The sequence below is a fragment of the Narcine bancroftii genome, chromosome 13, assembly GCF_036971445.1.
Source record: "Narcine bancroftii isolate sNarBan1 chromosome 13, sNarBan1.hap1, whole genome shotgun sequence".
In the NCBI taxonomy this organism is placed as follows: Eukaryota; Metazoa; Chordata; class Chondrichthyes; order Torpediniformes; family Narcinidae; genus Narcine; species Narcine bancroftii.
The window spans coordinates 24,191,813-24,214,800 of record NC_091481.1 but is presented as its reverse complement, the minus strand read 5'-3'; the positions used below and the strand labels follow the sequence as shown (position 1 = coordinate 24,214,800).

At 41.6% G+C, this 22,988-nt stretch overlaps 1 protein-coding gene across 16 annotated transcripts in view; it reads right to left on the bottom strand.

Moving 5' to 3' along the window:
* Positions 1-22,988, bottom strand: part of anks1b (ankyrin repeat and sterile alpha motif domain containing 1B) — an 823,124-nt gene that overhangs the window by 480,844 nt on the left and 319,292 nt on the right. For 14 of the 16 annotated variants that reach the window (XM_069908369.1, XM_069908373.1, XM_069908387.1 and 11 more), the window contains 2 exons: positions 8,959-9,255; positions 7,255-7,330 (listed from right to left, as the gene is read on the bottom strand). In XM_069908369.1, the coding sequence (XP_069764470.1) occupies positions 7,255-7,330; positions 8,959-9,255 (373 nt within the window). Of the gene's footprint in view, positions 1-7,254; positions 7,331-7,568; positions 7,818-8,958; positions 9,256-17,957; positions 22,099-22,988 lie in introns of those variants that run through there. The other 2 variants (XM_069908377.1, XM_069908378.1) reach the window with 2 other exon arrangements.

The following is a 22,988-nucleotide window of genomic DNA, read 5'->3' as shown; positions in this document are numbered from 1 at the left end:
AAACTGATCTCTCACTGTAACTTTCCTCAGTATTGATTTATACTGTTGTTCTTATGTATAGACAGACGTGCTGGATAGCATGCAAAAAAAACCTTTTCACTGTACTTCAGTACATGCAACAATAAACTTGAAGTTGGTTGTTTTCTTCTTCAGCAATAGCTTTTCGTTAATTTATGAAAATTCTTAGAAACTGATAAATGTACATTTTCTAATGAAAAATAATCTTGGACGATTATTCAATTTGTCAATTGTATTTGTTTTTGAAAAAAAATTAGTTAACTCTCTACAAATGTTCATAATGTAATATCCCCTAGTTCAGTGTTCATGCTTGAATCGTGTGCAAGCCCCAACCAGGAAAAATGATATGTCATTGATTTCATCAGCCATTGTGTCTCCATAGACAGTTCACCTACTTTAGAAGGGTTGAAGCTTGTGTTACCAGTAATAGCCCAAGACTAAATTATATGAAGGAGAGAGAATGTAAGTGGAGACCATCATAGCCTGAGAGCAACCCTTGTGAACCTATGAAGACAAGAGTGGCAGTGTTGCCTGCAAAACAAAGGCAGAATAGACCTAATTCTAGTTCCTTTCTTGATATCCCAGGTCTTCTCACATGCTATGAGCCCTAGGCCTATTTATTCCATCTCCCCACAAAGATTTTTTTCCCCACAGGATCTCTTATTTTATTTTTGATTTTTTTGGCCTAATATTGGCTGTGGTCTAGATTGCAAATGATAGTAGAGGTGGGGGGAGGAGAGAAGTTCCTTTCTGAAAAGAGATTCCTTCTTTAAAAAGTAACTTTTACTCTTTCAAAAGATGCTTCCTGTTCTGTAGGATGTTTCCAGCATTTTCAATTTTTTTGTTTTTATTTCAATCGCCTGCCTGTGGTCCAGAACTTAGATGTACAAAAAGTGGTTTTTCAACCACCTACTTTGCACCCATAGAATTCAAAGATAAACCTCATTGTGTTTACGTGTATTTCACAAGAGTACCTCTAACTCTTCCATGATTATATTTCTAATGAAAGTATAAATGCAGATGCTGGAAATCTGAAAAAAAAACAAAAAGAAGTTGGAAACAATGAGTAGGTGAAGCAGCATCGATGGAAAGTGAAACAGTTAACTGAAAACTTTTCACCAGAACTGGAAAACAAATTGGTTGCTGAGAATGTGGGAGAGTGAATAATTCTGATAGTGCAAGGCCAGGCTTGCCATTAGGGATAATTTGCAGAGATCATCTGTTCATCAATTAATTGGGGGGAGGGGAATTGGAGAAACAAAGAGGGATGTGAGAGGGAGGGGAGGTGGGAGAGAGAAAGGGGGGAGAGAAATATGTTCCATTAGCTAGATCCAACCAATGAAAACAGAAAGCCAATATCACAAATGGGTGGCATAGCAGAAATAGCCAGTTCTGATAAATAAAGAGGAAGATAAAGAATCTAGTCTCGGGGGCTGATATAGGAGTTGAGATACTGTAGTTCATGTTGGATTTTACAGTTACATAGATCACAAGAAATATGGTAATTAATGTACAATAATTCATATATACTTCTGCTTTTATAATCTTTAGTACAACTCAAAGGCTACCTATTAAATATCTGACCCAGTTATCAGATTCCAGTAATTCACAGTTAACATTCCCTTATTTTTTTGGCATTTACCCAAGGGAAACATTTTGTTGCTACCCAACAATCAACTTGTATCATACACCATTTATTTTAAGTGTTTTATGAATTTTGTGACAGCAGCTATTTTATTATGACCTGGCTAACAGATTTCCAAAAGATGATATTAACTTCCTATGCATTATGTCAAGCTGACATAATGATGCCCAAAGACAGGAGATGTTAAATGAAATATCCCTAAGCAAAGCAGAGTTCTGCGTTTTTGCCAGAACATTGCCTGCATCAAAATTTAAGTTTTCACATTTATTTAAGTGTGCAGTTTGAGTGCGCATGCTGCTCCAAGGCAACTTTGCAAAACATCATCAAGTTTAACTGCAGAACGTTTTGGTTTCAATTCCTGCAATGATGAAGGTTACTTTCTGTTTAAACTTATCATCCTGAAACATGCTTCACAGGTTAACTGAAACTGGTGATGCAATGTGCTCTGTCTAGATTCACCTGCAATTGATAACCTTATCATTATCCACTAGATCAGAGCCAAATTCTGTAGATCCTTTGTTTTTAGTAATTTTTGGACTAAAATCATTAATCAATCATATTCAGTCAATAAAGCAAACAGAAATGATCAAGTTATCAGGAAAAATTAACTCAAAGCTGTCAACTCAAAACCAGAACTGAAAATTGAAGAACTAGTAGGATAAGCTTGTCATAATTCAAGACACTGATGTAGCCAAACTCTGATGAGTTGTATTTTGAGGGGACAAATGAAAAGAAAACAAAATGTTTGCAGCAGTGGGGAAAAAACAGAAATTAATTAGACACTTTAGTTGTGAGCCTCTCAGAACAGATCGGAGGGAGGGAATGTGGTGCATTAAACAGCATTGGGGAACAGATTGTGTAAACTAAAAGTATTTTTTCCTGACAGGATCATGTTTTAGATATGAAAATTAATCCATTACGTTGATGTATTTAAAGCTTCCCGTTTTCAATTGTGAATTTAACCATTGAAGAAAGAACGACACCCAGTGTAGGACAATTTGTTTATATGAATTGAAATCACCAGAAACAGGTTAACACTGTAATTAATGATCATAAGATTATTTGGTGCCACGGAGGTGGAAGATGGTTTCCTGTTGAATGACAATGATTAGACTCGATTCTGGAGCTCTTCAAAGTCCATCTTCCAATGTGCTTTGCCTGCCTCTGTGATCCTCAATTTACACCCAACTAGTCTCTGCATACAGCCCATCATTCTTCGTCATGACGCAGGATCACATCACTCGCCAAATCCGCCCTCTCTACCCCTTTCCACAGGGACCATTTTCTCATGACCCCACGGCCCCTCCCATCCCACCCACCCACCCATGACACCTGGCACTTTCCTCTGCAACTGCTGGAGAGGAAACTGCTCTTCCATCTCCTCGCTTCATCACCATCAAGGGACCTACACTGCCCTTCCACGAGCCAAAGGTTCACCTGCACTCCCTCCAACCTTGCCTTCTGCTTTCTTTGTTCCCAGTGAAACCTCCTCTGTATTAGTGAGGCTAAGTGCAGATAAGGTGACCAGTTTTCAGAAAACCTATGCTCTTCCACATTGGCCATCTGAAGCTACCATCTCAGATACATGCCATTTCAACTCCCCTTCCACTCTGGGACATCCACTACCAGGATGACAGGATGAGATCTAACACAAACTAGAAGAATACCTCATATTTTACCTGTGCATTCGACAAGCCAATAGCATAAACATGCTGTTAAGGTGATTCCCTTCTGTGTTTCCTAACCATCTCTCTCCTGCCCCCTCTCCTTCTCCTATTTTTGTTTCCTTTTCCATATCTCACCACCAGACTCTCCCAACCCCTTCCCTCACCCCCCCCAACAACCTATTTTTGCTCTTTCCTCCTCTTGGCTCCTTTGACCTACTATCCAGACATTTCATCTATCATATCCCTTGCCCCATCTGATTCTATCTGCCATCATCTCACCGTCTATTATCACCTGTCTTCCTTATCTCATTTTGCCACTGGTAGCATCTGTGTTCCCACTTTTCACCCTCTAAGCAGCTACCTCCACCTTCATCTAGTTCTAACTATCCTTTTCATCTTTTTGTCTGCTTCCACTGAATCCTAAAACCATCAACCCCCACCTCCATCTATCACCATCTCTCCCTTCTCCCCATTTTCAGTTTTGGCCCTTACCCTAGAGAAATACTCCCCTGTAAAGAATTATGGGAAGAGGGCATCTGATTTAGGAAGTAGGCCAACAAAGATGCTTTAGTAGTTTAAGCAGTCCACAGCTTCAGAGAATAGCATGACTAGAATGGGATGAGAGTTTGAAGCAAGAGGTATAGCCTATCAGAAAGACGCTGGATTGTAAATCACAAAAACTGTGAAGGGCAGTAGTAGTTACAAAGGACAAAAGTAGTAAAAAACATTAGATTTCCAAAGGAAAAAACATTTAAAACTACACATAGGCACCCATCTAAAGGGCTATATAAGCTGAGCAAGAATACTGTGCATTTTGAGTGAGGTTTCGTGCAGGGAATGAGTTACATTGTTTATTCTTTCTTTGTACTCATCACTCCCGCTAGTGTAAGATGATAAAGAAGTGATTACACGCTCTTTGTTTGTGCTGTTTGTTTTATTACAGTGCTGGTTGACTAACAACTCAGTCCATTGAGTTCCTCCAGCAGGTTTTTTTGTAACTATTCCAGCATCTACAGTCACTACTGTCTCCTGGAAAACCTAAATTGCTTTCAGCATCTCAGGAGGTAGCACTTAAAGGCAGACACTGATGATGAAATTCACTGTCATCTTCAGAGTACCAGCACAGTTTTGGATATCTAAGAGTAAGTAATTCAAGGCCTGAAATTTAGGTCTTGATCAACTAGGCAGAACTTATCCTTGTCCTTCTGTATATACGAGGAACAGGGACTATCTACAAGATGCACTTCAAAACACAGGAGATGTCCACCTCTCTAGGACGTTGGTGTATTGCTGTAAACACACCAAAAATGCTGGAGGAACTCAGCCAGTCTTTACAGCATCTATAGGAGACAAAGACATATTGCCAACATTTCAGGCCTGAGCCCTTCTTCAAAGGAAAATCAGAAATGGCAGAAGCAGGTACATTAGAAGGTCTCAGAATTCAAACCATGGGGGAGGAATCCAGACTAACAAAAGGTGTGAAATGGATATGATAAGGAACTAGCTGAGAATTTATCATTTCTGTATGAAAGCAGAAAAGGAAAGGAGTGGGGACAGGGGAAGAAGGTGTTTCAGGGGTGGGGGTGTGGGGAGGGGGGGGTGTGATTTAACAAAAGCCAGAGAAGTCAATGTTAATGCCATTCATATCAACACCTCGGTGGTGTATTGTTGCAGACTTCCATATTTTTAACTCCAGAGGACCACGAATGCAGTTTTCACATGATTCTAAATACAACAGTGTCCTTCCCACAGTCAAAATCCAGACCATTAGGACCCTAATTACACCATCAGCACTGATGGTGGACCATATCAATTTCATACCTGATATCAAACTTTTAAATCCAGAATTCTGCTCTAAACTTTGAAATGGAAAGGGATTACTTGATGCACAGAAGAAACAATTCAAAGGTGTTCTCAAATCCTCTGTGAAAAGCTGTAATATCCCTGCTTTCATAAAAACCATGGCCTGCAATACTCAAAAGAGAGAATTATGCATTGGGAACACATAGAAGCCTGGTGCAAATAAATGAAGGAGTTAATTGCTTCCAGAATTGTCCACTTTCCCAACCCAACGCTGCCTTACTTGTACAGATTCCATATTTCCTTGATCAGTTCTCTCAGAACTCACAGGAGATATAGTGGAAGGAAGTCAACCTTAAACGCAAGAAAATTGCCTGAGAAATTATTCTTGTGGCAGCTGTTTGTGGAACAATTTACCTGCAAAACAATATCTGCACACTGTAGATTTGGCCCTTCACAGCCTTAGGCAGAGAAAGGCAGGACAAGAACTCAAATGCTTTCTTACACGTTGTAATAGACTTTTTTTAAAATGTCTTCTGTTAATTAAAATGTATTATTTTTATAACAAACATTGCTATGTTCCCATGGGCTGTTCATTGCTTTTTCCTGTCATTGATCCATTTCATATTTACCAATGGATATGGACACATGATGCACACTCTCTCCCTAGATGATGAGCAATATCAAAGTGACCTTCATCTCAAAATATAATAAACACTTAAAATGGTCTTTAAAGTTATTATCTGAATGTCGGTGCATTACTTATTTGTGAAGCACAGCAAATAGATACAGTAAGTAAAACACAAAATTCTGTAGAGACCGTGGTTGAAGTAAAAAAAAACACAAAATGCCGGAGAAGCTCAGCAGGTCAAACAGTGTCCTTTATGTAGCAAAGATAAAGATACAGAACCGATACTTCGGGCTTGAGCCCCTCATTAAAATATGAGAAAATGCCAGCAGGTGTCTGAACAAAAGAGTGGGGCGGGAGCAAATGAACTGGAATTCTAAACAAAAACCACTCAACCTTGCTTCCAAATACAGAGAAGTGCCATGTTGACATGCTGTTAAATGTCAACATATGGTTATTAGATCTGTTTAACAAATTAATGCAATCCTTTCAAGTTTTCTTTAGGTTTAAGGGTACCAAAAAAAAGGGAAACTGCCATGACATACATTATTTACATTTGCTTTACAACCTAGCTGGAGACTCCATTCTCTTTCTGCCTTGCTAATCAAAACTTATTTTTCTGCAACTTTGGGATCATAATAATCAACACCTGATAGCATCTGAAAGTGGTAAGAGCTGCCGGGGAAATAAGGTGGTTCAAAGTAGAACAAATCCATGGCTATGGGGTTTGGAGGTGAAGAATAGAGTCAATTGGAAATGTGTTCATCAGACTGTGACATGTACATTTCCATACCTGTAACTTAAATATTCTCAGTACAGACACTGAAAATAAAAAAAATGGCAGGACACAAGGTATAGGATTAGTGTTTTACAACTGAAGCAAATGTAAACTTTATTAATAATGATAGGATATGCTCCTTTAATCTAAAAGTTTATTACACATATCCTTTCTCTCTCTCAGCTAGTTTTGAAACTTCATAAATAAAACATGCCTAATGTAAGGTTTTGCATTATACTTATAATGAAGTGAAAAGAAAAAGTATAAAATGACAGTCTTCCCATAACTATGAAAATGCCAAAAAGGGCAATCATGTTCTGGAAATGTGAGAGTTGAACCTGCACCAAGCAGGACCAAGAATGCATTAAGAGCTGTAAACCATTTAAGATAATTTATTTGACTCAGCAATTGAGATATATTGATGCTGGAGGAATGTCCTCGGCTAACAAAATAAGAGCATAGGATAAAGTTTTATAAGCCACTTAGAACAAATAAGGAAAGAAAATAACTACTATTTGAAGCAGCAACAACAATTGTGCCCTCAGATCTCTGTGCGTTCTGCAATGGTCTAGTCAATTACATGAAAAGTAGAGGGAAAAGCCTACATTTAAAATTAACTTTCCCTTAAAGTTCATGTCCAAAAAAATTATATCCCCTTTTATTCTGAAGGAAATTCCAGTGGAACATACAGCAATAAGAAAATATAATTAAATCTTACCTGCTTCTAGAAGAATTCGGACTACATCCATCTTGCCAAACAAAGCAGCCTCATGGAGACCACTACCCTTTTCAGTCTGCAAAGCACAAACGTGAATAATTTGCCACATCACACTCCATTCACTGCAGAATTGATAACATGTTGTGCTTTAATTAATTATGTCTCACTTTTAAAATGATGAACCTATCTACAAAATAAATTCCTAAGCATATGAAGGAATGTAATCATTTTAATTTTGAATTTTTACAAACACTCAGACACAATTCTTAGTGCAACTTGAAACAAACCAATGTTGGTTTCAAACATAAGCATACCTCTTATTGCTTTGGCACCTCCAGAAAGCTTGCACAAGTCAGATCAAAGTTGACATCTTAAAAAGTTGTCGCAATGAATATGAATATGCCTGGATTATGTGGAAGCTCAATATATCCTTTTGTGGTTTTGGTCATTCTTCAGAGTTTAATTTAGATCAGCAGAACATTCTTTGTCTTGCTTAAGCAAAAGTGGTTGCAGAAATACTGTTTTGAGATGGTAAATACTTTTCACAGCACTTTGAAGTGTGCAGCCCTTTGTACAAAATGGATGCACAGGATGCAAAAACCTCGGCTTATTCAGAAAGGTTCTTCCTGTCATATTTCCTCAGTGATTGGAAACTGATGATGTCAAACAAAGGAAATCACTCATGCCACACCACTTCCAGGAATTTAACTGGAAAATTGTATGTACTTGGTGCTGCTGGCAAATGTTGCAGATAATCAGGATGCACAATATACTAAAGTCACATGCTTTTAAGCATATTAGAGGGGATTCTTGCAATGTCCATTTGGGTTAGAGAAATTAGTCCTGAAAGAAATCATGTCACAACCCAAAAATTTGAGATAGAGCATAAAATTCACTGTTAGTGATTTATGTGGGGGGGGGGGGGGGGCAGAATATATACAAATCAACAGAGAATTTATGATGTTTAACCTGCATTTCTTCATCCACACGCAGATGATGGGGTTTTGCTACACAAAATCACAACACCCACTGTTTTCTAGGAATACAAACTGCCCTCCATCCCAGGCAAAGTTGACAGGGATTTGATGGTATCATGATTGCTTACAGGTGAGGTAGTCAGAATAATTTAGATGCACAGAAGTACTAAGCATGGTTTTTATTTCTCAGGGAGCATTTTCATTGATTGAATACACTACATCATAAAAATCACACAGAAATTACAAGGCCAAATATTTAATTTGAACTGTAATGCATGCAACTTAGAAACAGATAATCCACAAAGGCTAAATGGGTCTAGCTGTTTGGTAGTGTCAAATATGTTTTTACTAAAATATTTAATACAACTTCAGACATTTCATGTTCACTTGTATAATGGAAAATACAATGAATCTGTAAACAAAAAAAACTGTATGCCGATGCAATACATTTACTGTGAACATGAAAGGCAAGGGTTAAAAGAAATTAAACATTATGTTGGAATTTGATAATTTTGTTTATATAAGAACACTATATTTTTGAAAAGTACAAAATCCACCCATTATTTCTCTTTGAAAAGGTGAAGTATTCCAGGGTATGCAGAAATAGCAAAGCAAAGGGACTAATTGGATGGCTCTTTACAACAGCTGGCTCACATCCAATGGTCAAAAATGGCACTGCTTTGAGTTGTATTCTACTATGATATATATAAATAAATCTTTCACCCACCTGGCAATTCACTTCCATGCCTGCATCAAGCAAGACTTGGACCACAGCCTTGTGTCCATTGCGTGCAGCAAGATGCAGAGGAGTGTGCTTTTTGGTGTTGCAGCTCATCAGGTTCGGATGTGCATTTATCAACATCTTGACCACCTGCAGGCGACCATAGAGAGCGGCCAAGTCAAGTGGTGTTTCAAACTTGTTGTTCCTCATTGTAGGATCAGTCAATTCTTCTAAGAGAACAGCAACCACTTCTGAGTGTCCGTACTGGGCCGCACAGTGCAATGCAGTTTCATTCTCATTATTCTGTTTGAGGCAAGAGAAGAAAGAAAATCAATAACAAGGTGACCAGCAAAACATGCCTCTCAAATAAAGTTACTGTCACACAAAATATTCAAATAAAGTACCAATAAGAAAACAAAGGTAATTAATTTAACACACCATTGTTTCCTGAAAAAGCTTCAATACAAATTAGAGTTAAGCAAAAGTGTAAATCAAGGTCTGTATCCGTGATGTTAGCTCCATGTGTGAAAAAGTGTCTATAGTTCTGAGTAGAGAAACACTCCTAGCATGGTGCTTAGCAAAATTAGCAGCTGCATGAGTTTCGGAGGAGCAGAAATACAGACCTAACAATGCTTCTACCTAGTGGACATCAGGGTTTGGGCTGCAGCCTGAGGTTACATAAATTAGGAGCGGGACTAGCCCATATGAGCCTGTTCCACCATTCAATAAGATAGCAGCAGATAGGACTGTAAACTTATCTCCACATTCTCACCTCCAGTAAGCATTCGCACACACCTCAATAAGGAGTTATAGACTCTGCAACAAGATACAGGCAATTGATTGAATAGGCAAATGGGGCTTAATGTAGGAAATGGCAAGGTCATACACTTCAGTCCAAAGAATTAGAAGCCATCTGAATGGTGTGATTGTAAAAAGGGGCGATGAGTCAGCATACAGGAAGGAGACTAAACACTTGGCCGAATGGTGCACCAACAACCACCTCACTCATTGTCACCAAAACCAAGGAGTTGATTGCTGACTTCAGGAAGGATAAACTAGAGGTGAACGATCCAAAGATCATTGGGGGACCAGAGGTGGATGGTGTGAGCAAACTTAAGTTCTTGGGAGTCACTATCTCAGAGGATATTTCCTGGACCCCAAAAGACTAATGGCGTTGTGAAGCAAGCACGTCAGCAATTCTACTTCCTCAGGAATTTGCAGAGGTTTGGCAGGACATTGGAAACCCTGGAAAATTTCTACAGATGTGTGGTGGAAAGTGTAATGACCAACTGCATCATGATCTGTTATGAGGACACCAATATCCCTGAGAGTGAAGCCCTGCAAAAGGTAGTGTATTCACCCCAGGACATCACAGGCAAACCCTCCCCACCATCAAGAACATCCACAGGAACACTATCATCAGAGAGGAGCAGCAATAATCAAGGATCAACACCACCCAGCACATGCTCTGTTCTCGCTGCTGCCATCAGGAAAGAGGTCTAGGGGCCACAAGACTTTCATCTTTAGTTTCAGGAAGAACTGCTACCCCTCCACCATCAGATTCCTCAACAACAAACACAATCAGGGCTCATTTAAGGATTCTTACATTTGGACTTTTTTTTTCCCTCTGTATTTCACAGTCAATTTGTTTACTTTCTCTATTTACCTGCAGATTTCAAATTTGAATATACAAGGACCTGTTTATACACACCAGAGGTGGTGATCCTCTAGAAGCCCATACCCACCTTGAGGAGAGATTATCAGAAGTATTTAAAGAGGAGATGAATAAATTATTGAAGAATTAGAGAATGGAGAGTTGTGGGTAAAAGAGGAGCTAAGGTGGGGGAAGATCAGTCAGAATTGAATAGGAAACCAGGCATAGGGGGGGAGGGGAGCAGTGACCCAATTGTGATCATGTTTTCTTGAGCTCTTGTGTGACTTGTTGTGGGTGCGCTGTTAGACAGAATCAGACCCACACAAGGTAAAGACTGAACAACAGGCTTTAATCCACAAAAACCTCCACAGAGCCAGGCTGGCTGTGGCTGCACCAACTCAGTGTGAGGCCTCGGGAAGCGGGCACCGGCTTATATCCTGGAGGGTGATTGATATCTGACCGGGTGGGGCTTGATCCATTCAGGCCGACTGATTAGCAGCCGGCCAGGTGTTGTCCTGTCCCCTTACACTCCTGCAGCTACAGAGGTTGCCCCCTGCAGTAGGCTGGTGGTGTACCACCACACTTGTACACTTACGAAAGAAAAAAACCTCATCTCAGTTTCAAATGGATGATTCTTAATTTTAAAATTGTGACTAACCAGGATCCAAGAATATTTATCTCCTCCAGAGATAATTGAAAAAGGAAATAGTAAATTCTTTTGCTATGTACTTAGTTAAGGATAGTCAGAGATATGTGTGGAGGCCCTGGACTTGTTCATTTTCTGGCACTTCTCTGCTCAGGTGCCAGTGGTTGGACAGACATGGATTGTGGCAGCAAAAGAAGAACTTCTTCTGCTATGCTTAATTGAACCTGTCCCTATTCCAGAGAGAGGCCAAGTCATAGATCCACCCACTGTGGAGGGAAAGTAAAGCTTGGTTTGACAGGTTGTTATTGTATTTCACTGCACTCGAATATAGAATATTTCTCAAAAAAATAATCTTGTCTAAAATTCAAAGTTTTCTCGTAGATTTTAAAATTACAATCTGCATTGCTATGTAATTTTCACTATTCTCTGAATTGAGGTTATAGTAATCAAATTAATCTTTCTGTTACAGACATAAACCTCACAGCTAGCCACATTAAATAACAACACATGCTTTGCAGTTTAAGTCAATTACTTTTCTGGAATCATGTTCCAAATTATAATCCATGCACTCTGCACAATAAAATGAACATTGAAATCTATAGTGTTTTAAGCAGAAAGGATAATTAATAAATGATCACCTTATGCTTTCACTGTCACGAGTTACTGTGCTGTGAAATAAATTTCCCCTTTAAACAATTAACAAAGGACTTGTTAGAAAACTGAATCAGGTCAACTTCAGTGTGCATTAAGGGTATTAGCATTAAGCAGGATTTCCTGTCTCCATTCCTGAATAATAGAAAGGAACTGCACCCTTTAAAACTACTGATGGATGTGGGTTAAAGCATACAATGTCCACATGAGTCAGTAAACAGCTCCTAGCACAGCCAGGCAAGCACAAAGTGAATAGATAAGGATAAGCTTTTCCCATGGATACAGGCATTAGGTTCCCAGGTCAAATGCATTTTTCAAATCGAGTTGGAGCTTGACATTAAATTATCCCCTTGTTTTAAATTTGGAAAATGTACAAAATAAGAAATTCTGTAACAGATATTCAGGATTATTAATCTTTACACATTACAGAATAAATCTAGAAATAACTGAGCCAGAGTGTAAAGCACAAACCCCTGAGTACATTATCAATCACAATTAATATAAATGAGAATCAGAACATGGCCATAATTTGCATCTGGGTTTCTTCCCCTCTGGCCTACCCTTCCCATCCCAAAATCAGACCCATCTGCTCATCACCCCATCCCTTATCTGGTTGTACTCATCAGCTTCCAACAACCTCTAAACCACCACCCACAAAATAGCTTTGTCTCTCCTTTTTCCCCCTTGTCTATTTCCACCAATCACTCACCAGCCTCTAAACCTACCCCACTTCCACTTGCTCCCATCTGCCAATCATCTGATCTCACCTTCTTCCACCTCACTTAGTTCCACTCTACCTCTAAATCCCCATCTCACACCAACTTCTCACCTCTTTGTACTTGGCTATCTTCTCTCACACCCTCAGTCGTGATGCAGGAACATGGATACTAACTGTTATTTTGTCCCACAGATGTTGTTTCCTCCAGCATTTTGTTTTTTTTTGCATCTGATAGGTCTGGAGTCACACTTCAGCTAAAGCAGGTAAGGCTGCTTGATACCGAAATATATTAATGAACCAAATTGTTGAGCTATCTATGATACTTTCTCAGTTACAGTCACCAGCATTAGCTTTTATTTAATTCCAAAATTATTTGAATTAATTTTTCTAGATGCATGGAGGAATTCAAACCAATGTGTGCATAAATGTTAAGAATGTAGAAAATATTAGCAAAATTAACTCAGAAGAATGGTTACCCACCTGGCCCTGCAAATTTATTCTAATACTCATTGCTGATATTGTTAATTCTTTGTCTCAAGTCAAAAAGTACAGAACAGGTCTTTTGGCCCAACTTATCCTCGCCAACTAATTTGGCTTTCCATGCTGGTTTAATTTGCCTGCATTGGTCTACATACTTCTCAACTGTTCCCATCACTAGATCTGTCCAAATGTCTTTTAAATGTCTCACTGCTGCTGAGGGAGGATCCCAACCAGCTTCTAAAGGGTATCAATCAGAATGGTGCCCTAGAAGAGCAGAGAGCTGCCTCAAGGATTATCACCAAATAGTACTCACATGTACTATAATGAAAATCTTTGAAAGGTTGGTCATGGCCAAAATTAACTCGTACCTGAGCAAAGACCTGTGCCCATTGCAATTCCATACCACCAAAAATCACTTCAGAGCAGCTCCAATCTCACTGGCTCTCCACTCAGCTCTGGATCACCTAGACAACAGCATCAGGCTGCTTTTCAGCAATTAGAGCTCAGCTTCCAGCACTATCGTCCCCTCAGTACTGGTCAGCAAGCTTCAAAACCTGGGCCTCTGCACCTCTCTCTGCAACTGGATCCTTGACGTCTTCATTGGAAGACCACAATTAGTACGGATCAAAAACATCTCTTCACTGACGGCACAGGTGCACCTCAAGGTGGCATGCTTAGCCTACTGCTCTACTCTCTCTACAGCCATGACTGTAATGAGTAGGCACAATTAACAAATTTGTCAATAGAATAGAATCACAGACAGCAATGAGGAGGCATTCAAGAATGAGATAGATCAGCTACCTTACACTCAATGTCACCTTACACTCAATGTCATCAAAACTAAGAAATGATGGTGGACTTCAGGAAGGGGAAACCAGGAGTAAACAAACCAGTCCTCATTGAAAGGATGTGGTCTTCTAGTGAGGAAGTGTCAACATATCTGAAGATCTGTCCGGGAGCCTCCACGTTTATGCAATTATGAAGAAGGCTCGCCAGCAGCTATATTTCATTAGGAGTTTGAGAAAATTTGGACTGTCACCAAAGACTCTTGCAAATTTCTACAGGTGTACCACGCAGGATATTCTGACTGGTTGGATCGCTGTCTGGTATGAAGGTACCAATGCACAGGACAGGAAAAGGCTATAAAAAGTTGTGAACTCAGCCAACACTATCATGGTCATTAATCTTCATTCCAGAATCAGAATTTATTGGTATGAACAAGTCACAAAATTAATTGCTTCATGGCAGCAAATAAAATAAAAACAGTGCAAGAAAAGTCAAAGATTGGTAGTGTCTGTGGTTCATTGATTATTCAGGAATCTGACAGCAGCGGGGAAGAAGCTGTTCTTGTGCCGCTGGGTCCTCATCTTTAGCCTCTTGCACCTTTTTCCTCCAATGGTAGCAAAGTGAAGAGGGCATGGCCTGGGTGGTGGGAGTCCTTGAGGATAGAGGCTGCTTTCTTAAGACACCACCTCTTGTAGATGTTCTCGATTGAGTGAAGTCTGGTTCCCATGATGACACAGGCCAAGTTAACAACCCTCTGAAGTCTTATCTTGTCCTGAGTGTTGGCAACTCCATAACAGACAATGATGCAACCAGCCAGAATGCTCTCCACCTGTAGAGTTTTCGGGAGTCTTCGGTAACATACTGAATCTCTTCAAACTCCTCACCAAGTATAGCCTTATTCATGATTGTATTGACATGGAGGCTCCAGGACAGCTCCTCCAAGATGTTGACACTCAGGAATTTGAAGTTCTTGACCCTCTCCATGACTGACCCCTTGATTAGGACTGGTTCATGTTCTCCTGACTTCTTCCTGAAGTCCACAATCATCCCCTTGGTTTTGCTAATGTTGAGTGCAAGGTTGTTGGTGTGACACGACTCAACTAGCTGATCTATCTCCCTCCTGTATGCTTCCTCGTTGCAGTTTGTGATTCTGCCGACAACCGTAGTGGCGTTGACAAATTTGTAGATACCACTGGAATAGTGTCTGGCCGTGCAGTCATAGGTGTAGAGCGAGTGCAGTGGGCTAAGCTGGCATCCTTGAGGTGCACCTGTGTTGATAGTGAGAATTGGAAGCTTCTTCCAATTCGTAGTATCTGTGGTCTTTTGATGAGGAAGTCAAGGATCCAGTTGCTGAGGTCCAGGATTTGGAGCTTGTTGACCAGCACTGAGGGAATAATGGTGTTGAAGGCTGATCCATAGTCTGTGAAGAGCAACCACATGTATGAGTTACTATTTTCAGGGTGATCCAAAACTGAATGGAGAGCCAGTGATATTGCGATTGTGACGATAGGTGAATTGCAGTGGGTCCAGTTCTTTGCTTAAGTATGTGTTAATTCTGGCCATGAACAACCTTTCAAAGCATTTCATTACAGTAAATGTGCATGGCACCAAGCAACAGTCATTCAGGCAGCTCACCCTGCTCTTCCTTGGCACTGGGATGATTGATGCCCTTTTGAAGCAGGTGGGAACCTCTGACTGCAGCAAATGAGAGGTTGAAAATGTCCATGAACACTCTGGCCAATTTATTAGCACAGATTTTCAGTACCCTGCCAGGTATGCTATCAGGGCCTGCACTTTGCGAGGTGTCACCTCCTGAAGGATGTTCTGACATCCTCAGCCTTTGCAGGAATTCTCATAGGCACTGTTGGGCTCTCCATTAAGGACATCTACAAGAGGCAGCGTCTCAAGAAAGTAGCCTGTCATCGAGGACTCTCATCATCCAGGCCATGCCCTCATCTCACTACTACTATCAGAAAGAAGTACAGGAGCCTGAAGACAAACTGCCAACAGAAACAGCTTCTTCCCTGCACCATCAAATTTCTGAATGGACAATGAAAAGACACGATCTCACCTTTTCTCTTATTTTGCTTGAATTTATTTACAAAAGTCAATTTTCCTGTCTGATCAGCACCTCCTTCAATTCCACTCATTCAAAAATCTACCAACCTCAAACTTCATGATGTCATTGACTGAGCATCCCTAATCAAACGTGGAGGGGGTGGGGGGATAACAATTTCAAGTCTCAGAAATCTTTGAGTAAAGATTTTTTTTCTTCATTCCAAATGTTTGGCTCCTTTTCCTAAGACTGAATCCACTAATTCTAACATTTTCTCACCTGAAATTTCCTTCTCAGCATCCAATCAAACCCTTTTAGAATTTAAAAGAGATCATTTCTCTCTTCTTCTCAACTCCAATGGGTTATAGGCGTGTCCTATTCAATTAAGGCATTGAGTGGATAATATGCAGCAGAAAGTCACCAATTGGATACATATAAAATATAGTACACTGTAGCAAAGCCTGCTGTAATAACGTAACATTGTGGCTAGATTTATTGCAGTTTTGCCGCATTGTGCTCAGAATCTATTTATTCTTTGGCTTGAATTCGCGGACGAAGATTTATGGAGGGGTACGTCTATGTCTGCTGCAGGCTCGTTGGTGACTGACAAGTCCGATGCGGGACAGGCAGGCATGGTTGCACCGGTTGCAAGGGAAAATTGGTTGGTTGGGGTTGGGTGTTGGGTTTTTCCTCCTTTGTCAGTGAGGTGGGCTCTGTGGTCTTCTTCAAAGGAGGTTGCTGCCCACCGAACTGTGAGGTGCCAAGATGCGCGGTTGGAGGCGATATCAGCCCACTGGCAGTGGTCAATGTGGCAGGCACCAAGAGATTTCTTTAAGCAGTCCTTGTACCTCTTCTTTGGTGCACCTCTGTCTCGGAGGCCATAGAACACGATCTTGGGAAGGCGACGGTCCTCCATTCTGGAGACGTGACCCACCCAGCGCAGTTGGGTCTTCAGCAGTGTGGATTCGATGCTTGCGGACTCTGCCAGCTCGAGTACTTCGATGTTGGTGATGAAGTCACTCCAATGAATGTTGAAGATGGAGAGGTATCAACAACAACAAAAAATACATTGAATATTGCAGATTTTTGCATCAGACAGTGTCGAGAGCTTGGGATATTATGTTTTGGCTCACAAAAATCATTAAGTATTATAAAAATAAACAACAATGTTTTTACACTTAGTATGCTTCTGTGACCAGCTGAACAATGGTCAGCACAGACTAGAGGTGCCAAATGGCCTGTTTTCTGTGTTACAGTGTTCTTTGGTTTTATGATCGGACTATGCCATTCCAGAAAATAAGGCAATGTATAGACTAGTTAAAAACACACAATTAAATTAAAAATCAAAATTCCCTTTTCATTGTAGTAAGTTTTTAATAAAAAGACATTTTCCCAGGCTTACTGCCCAATGTCTGAAGGCCACATCAAAATCAAGAATGAAGGGGAGCTCACAATCACTAGGACTTTGTAAGAATATTAAATTTTTTTTTTCAAATTTAGGTTACACCCTGAGCCAAATCCACTGTTTCCATCAGTCCCATTCTCACTCCACTCTCAAACTTTCTTGCTCCCATTCTCACTCCACTCTCAAACTTTCTTGCTCTTCCCATCCCCTTGTGATCTTTTCTACTATTCTGTCACACCACCTCTCCTATTTTCACATATCTAGTATCATTTCACCTCTTGGTCCTTCCCCTCTACCTTTTGTGCTTGATATCTACCTTTCCCATAGTCAACTTGAATAAGGCCCCTACACTGGGAAAAAAAGTGACTGACCATTTTACTCCATAGATGCTGCCTGACCCTCCAGCTTCTCATTGCCTGCTCAAGATTCCAAAGTCTCCAGTTCTTATCCACTTCATGGTAATCTTAGACAGGCTAAAAATTCTCATGAGGATTATGCCATAAAAGACATATTGGAAACCAAAGGGATAGTAGCCCACTTTAGTTTGTGTGGGTGGAAAGAGAACTCCATTTTTGTGGAAGAGTTAATGAGGGAATAGATTATTATCACCTGTTCCCAGTAGAGGCGTGAGCTGTGTCCAGTAGATTAGTCAGCTGTGCCTGGTAGATTAATTGCTGGAGGAGTATCAGCTGCATGGACATTGGTTCTGAAGATGTGTTTAAATGTCAGCATGGTAGCAAAGATGCTTTTGTGCAAGTAATTAAATATACTGTAGCAACTGTGTCGCAGTGTGAAATGAAGAACGAGTAAATGATCAGATGTAGTCAAGTCAAAGTTCAGTAAAGTCCTTTACTCACAGTCACCTGCTGCATTTTAAAACCCTGCATGTTCCAAATGATGTCATTGCATTGTGATATCATGATGTCACTCAGATCCTCCCAAGCCAGTTTGATTAAGCCTCTGGTGAGCCGCTACATGCCCCCTCCCACCCCCAAGAACTAGTGATAAGAGACTAAACCTCTGGTGCCGTTACTGTCTGCCACTCTTGGGCAGTTGTTCTCGCCTTTACATCGGGGGTCGCAGCAAGGGCCAACCAAGGTCGAGATGAGCGGGCTTTAGTCGATCAATCTTAAATGTCTCTGGATGCTGCCCAATGTCTAGTACACAAGTTGTGTGATTATTTTGTAGCACTCTGAAGGGGCCCTCATTCAGCCTCTGTATAAGGGTGGTCCATGTGCACCTCACAGTCCCTGAGTTCCTTTGGGATGAAGGGTGTTGATTTTCCATGCCTTGACATGGGAACTGGGGGCAGTTTTCCAACCCGCTCACACAATCTGCCTAAGACTTCAGTTGGTGGTACCTCCTGTCCACGTGCTTTGGGCTTGAACTTCCCAGGTATAATGAGTGAACTTCCATACACCAACTTGGCTGATAAAGAGTTGAGATCCTCCTTGGGTGCCATTATTATTCCCAGGAGGATCCAGGGAAGGTCGTCTGCCCAATCAGGTCCCTGGAGATGGGTCATCAGTGCAGCCTTAATGTGCCTATGGAACCACTCCACCAGGCCATTCGACTGTGGGTGGTAGCCTGTCGTGTGATGAAGTTGTATTCCCAACAGTCAAGACAAAACATCCCAGAGTGCAGAGGTAAACTGTGGGCCTTTGTATGAGGTAATTTATGTGGGTAGGCCGAACTAAGATACCCAGGCAGAAATAAAAGCTCTGGCACATGAATTGGTCAATGAGTCCATCATAGGAATTGCCTCCAGCCACCCAGTGAATCTATCAATGACCATTAACAACTACCTAGACCCTCGTGACACCGGAAGCGGGCCAACAATCTTGACATGCACGTGGTCAAATCTGCGCTGCAAGGGCTGGAAAGGCTGAAGCGGCGCCTTCACGTGCCTTTACACTTTTGCAGATTGGCAGTACCTGAATGTCTTTGCACAGTACTTTTGAAGTCTACCCCATACAAATGTCAACCATCAGGCAGACCATAACTCGAATGGAGGGATGGGACAGTCTGTGAATGGCATCGAAAATGCCATGTCTCCATGCAAAAGGGATGATAAGGCGAGGCTAACCTGTGGAAATGTCCCACAGGAGAGTGGTTCCTTGCAGCTGAAAGGCTACATCCTCAGGTTGCAGGCTTGTGACAGCGGTTATGTAAGCCAGGAATTCGTTGTCCTGGCTTTAAGCTTTGGAGACCACCGTGTAGTCTACACCTGGAGAGAGGCACATGCTGCTTGAATGAAGGAGCAGGACAGGGCATCAGCCACCACGTTACTCTTACTGGAGATCATTTTTAATCCTGGTTGAAAACTTGGATACATAAGAGAGATGGTGTGCCGGTGGGAAGACCAGGGATCTGATGCCTTTGTGAAGGCAAACGTTAGCGGTCAGTAAAAACTGTAATGTCCCTGCCTTCTAAAAAATAGGGAAGTGTCTGACTGCTAGGTACAGCTCCAGCAGTTTCCTATCGAATGTGCTCTATTTCGTTTCTGGAGGGCAGAGGTGTCTACTAAAAAACACTAGACATTTCCATTGTCCATTGGTGTACTGTTTCAAGACCCTGCCTACTGCCGCATTGGACACATCTAACGTCAAGGCGGTTGGTACACCCATTTGTGAATGGACCAGCAATGTTGCTACACTAGAGCATCTTTGGTCTGCTGGAATGCTACTGTCGTCTCATTTGTCCACTCAAGTTCTGTGGCATTGCTGGGTATGAGGTTGAAGAGAGATTTCATAATATGACCTGCAGAGGGTAGAAAGCAACGACAAAAATTGACCATCCCCACGAATTCCTTGAGTCCTTTGATTATATCAGGCCTCATCAATTTGAGGATGGTTTCCACCTTGCTTGGCAATGGAACAACACCGGCTGCTGATCTGATGTCCCAAGAACTCGATGAAGACTGCTCAAATTTGCACTTGGCAGGATTCACAGTTAGCCTGAACTCCTGTAGGCGGCGGCAGAATAAACGCAGATACTGCAGGTGCTCTTTGTGTGAGTAGCTGGAGATGAGTATGTCGTCCAAGTATATAAAAAGGAAGTCCATGCCATGCCCCACTGAGTCTATTAGTTGTTGGAATGTTTGTGCAGCATTTTTGAGCCCAAAAGGCATTCTCAAAAATTGAGAGGGTGAATGGTGTTATGATAGCTGTCTTGGGCACATCCTCCAGGTTTACAGTTATTTGGTGGTACCCACACACCAGGTCAATTTTAGAAAATATTCTGGCCCCTTGAAGATTAGCTATAAAATCCAGTATATGGGGCACAGGGTAGCGGTCAGCAGTGGTAGTGATGTTGTAATCCCTGCAAGATCTCCAGCCTCCTGTACCTCTGGGCACCATATGTAATGGGGAAGCCCACGGGTTATCAGACCTACATATAATTCAAAGCTCTTCCATTTTGTGGAACTCTTGTTTTGCAAGGCAGAACTTGTCGGGCGGCAAGCATCAGGCTCGGGCATGTAGAGAAAATCCTTGGGTGGGGATGTGGTGTCCGACGCCATGTTTAGGTGTGGCAGTGGAGAACTGGGGAGTGACAATGTCTGGAAACTTCGCAAGAAGTTTGGCGAAATCGTTGTTCAAGTACTCTACGTGTGGGGCAGGTAGCTTGGCTTTCTAAAGCAGAATGTCTGGAACATTGTGATGTTCACCAACCGGCGCCCTTTTAAGTCTACCATCAGTGAGTGGGCTCTGAGGTAGTCATCACCCAGCAATGGCCGGTTCACAGCAGCATGTGAACTTACTGTCCGAATTTCAGGGGTTTAGTCCGTGTGCCATACGTACAAATTCTCCGCAGTGAGAACCGGACCCGCACTCTTGGTACGGGTGTCAAAGCCTGAAGGAGGAAGGACATTAACCTCTACACCCGTGTTGACTAAAAATTTTCACTGGGAGAGTTCATTCCAGATGTAGAACAGGCTGTTACAGTGGCCAGCTGCCATAGCCATTAGCGACGACTGGCCGTGGCCTTTTCCTGGGAAAGTGCACGGGGGTCAGCTGTGGTGAGCACCAGAACCCCAACATTGATGGTTTAAAACTCCAGGTAGTTGGCAAGGAGTCATGCTTGTCCGGGGGAACATGCACACTTGTACTCATGGAGCCTGGGCTTTTGGGTGTGACTCAGCACTAACTTCTATTGGCCTTACACCTTGCTGGTTTTTGCTCCACAGAGTATCTGCACAGACTGTCACTGTCTGAGGGTATTCAAAGTCCTCATTAGCCAACATGAAGTGGATGTCTTCTGGCATATGTTATAAAAACAAATGCTCAAAAAGTAAGCAAGGCCTATGGCCGTCTACCAGTGCCAACATGTCATTCATTAACTCTGAAGGAGCGCAGTCCACCAGGCCATCGATATGGAGGATGCTTGCAGCTCGCTCGCGCTGTGAGAGACTAAATCTGGAGAATGAGAGCTTTTACGGCTTTGTACTTGCCGAGAGCTGGTGGGTCCCAAAGGAAATCCACTACTTGACCGGCTATGTCCTGGTCAAGGGCGCTTACCACATGATACATCACTTAGTGGCATCCATGTCTATCTGAGAATGTGGAACTGCACCTCAGCCTGCCCGAACCAAACTTCAGGTTGAGTGGTCCAAAAGACAGGTAGTTTGAGCAAGACCACTGTGTTCTCCGTTTGGGCCGGTCAGGGTCACCAATGTAGCAGCTGTGTCATAATGCGAAATGAAGAATGCAAATATGATCAGACGTAGTCGTCGAAGTTCAGTAAAAGTTGTTTACTCAAACAGTCACCTGCAGCTTTTGAAAATCCCCCGTGTTCCAAATAACATAATCATATTGTGACATCATAACATCACTCAAAATCTCCCGAGCCGGTTCAATTAAGCCTCCGGTGAGTCACTACAATACCTTGAATGAAAAGGTAATAAATATAAAGATAACTACTCTGCAAAACACACTGATTGACTTGTCAAGAGCTAGAAACCTATTCACCTTACCCCATCTCGATTAAATACATATCGAAGTCCAGAGGCATTGATTTGTGTTTAACTGCCCTCAGGTTGACATGTGGAGGGGCACTTTGGGATGGGCCATAAATGTTCACCCAGACAGTGTCCACGAATAAATAAATAAAATTCTATGTACCAGTTCTTAATCTGTTACCAATTTATTTCCATCAAGAAAAAGATGAAAGCTCAGACTGCAATATTTATGAATTGTTTTTTTTAAAATAATGTGCCTAATATTAACCATTATGAAGCCACTTACAGTGGCTTACAGTAGGATTACAGGACAGGGATAGTATCACAGATGTAGAAATGGAGGACACAGTAGAGGCGTATCTCCTGAGTCAGTGTGGTTGGAAGTCAGAAATGGGAAGGAAGCTATCAGTGCTATCAGTAGTCTATAGGCCCCAAATAGGCCTTGGGACATTGAGAAACAGTTGAGCAGGAAGATTTTGGAATGGTGCAGAAAATGCAAGGGTTGTTGTCATGGGAGACTTTATCTTCCTTAATGTTGACTGACATCAACTGTCTGCAAGAGAGAATGGAATTTGTCAGGTGTGTCAAAGAAGGATTCGTGACATAGTATGTGGAACAGCCAACTAGAGGAGGGACCATACTGGATCTAGTACTGGGTAATGAACCAAAGAGATGATTGTGAC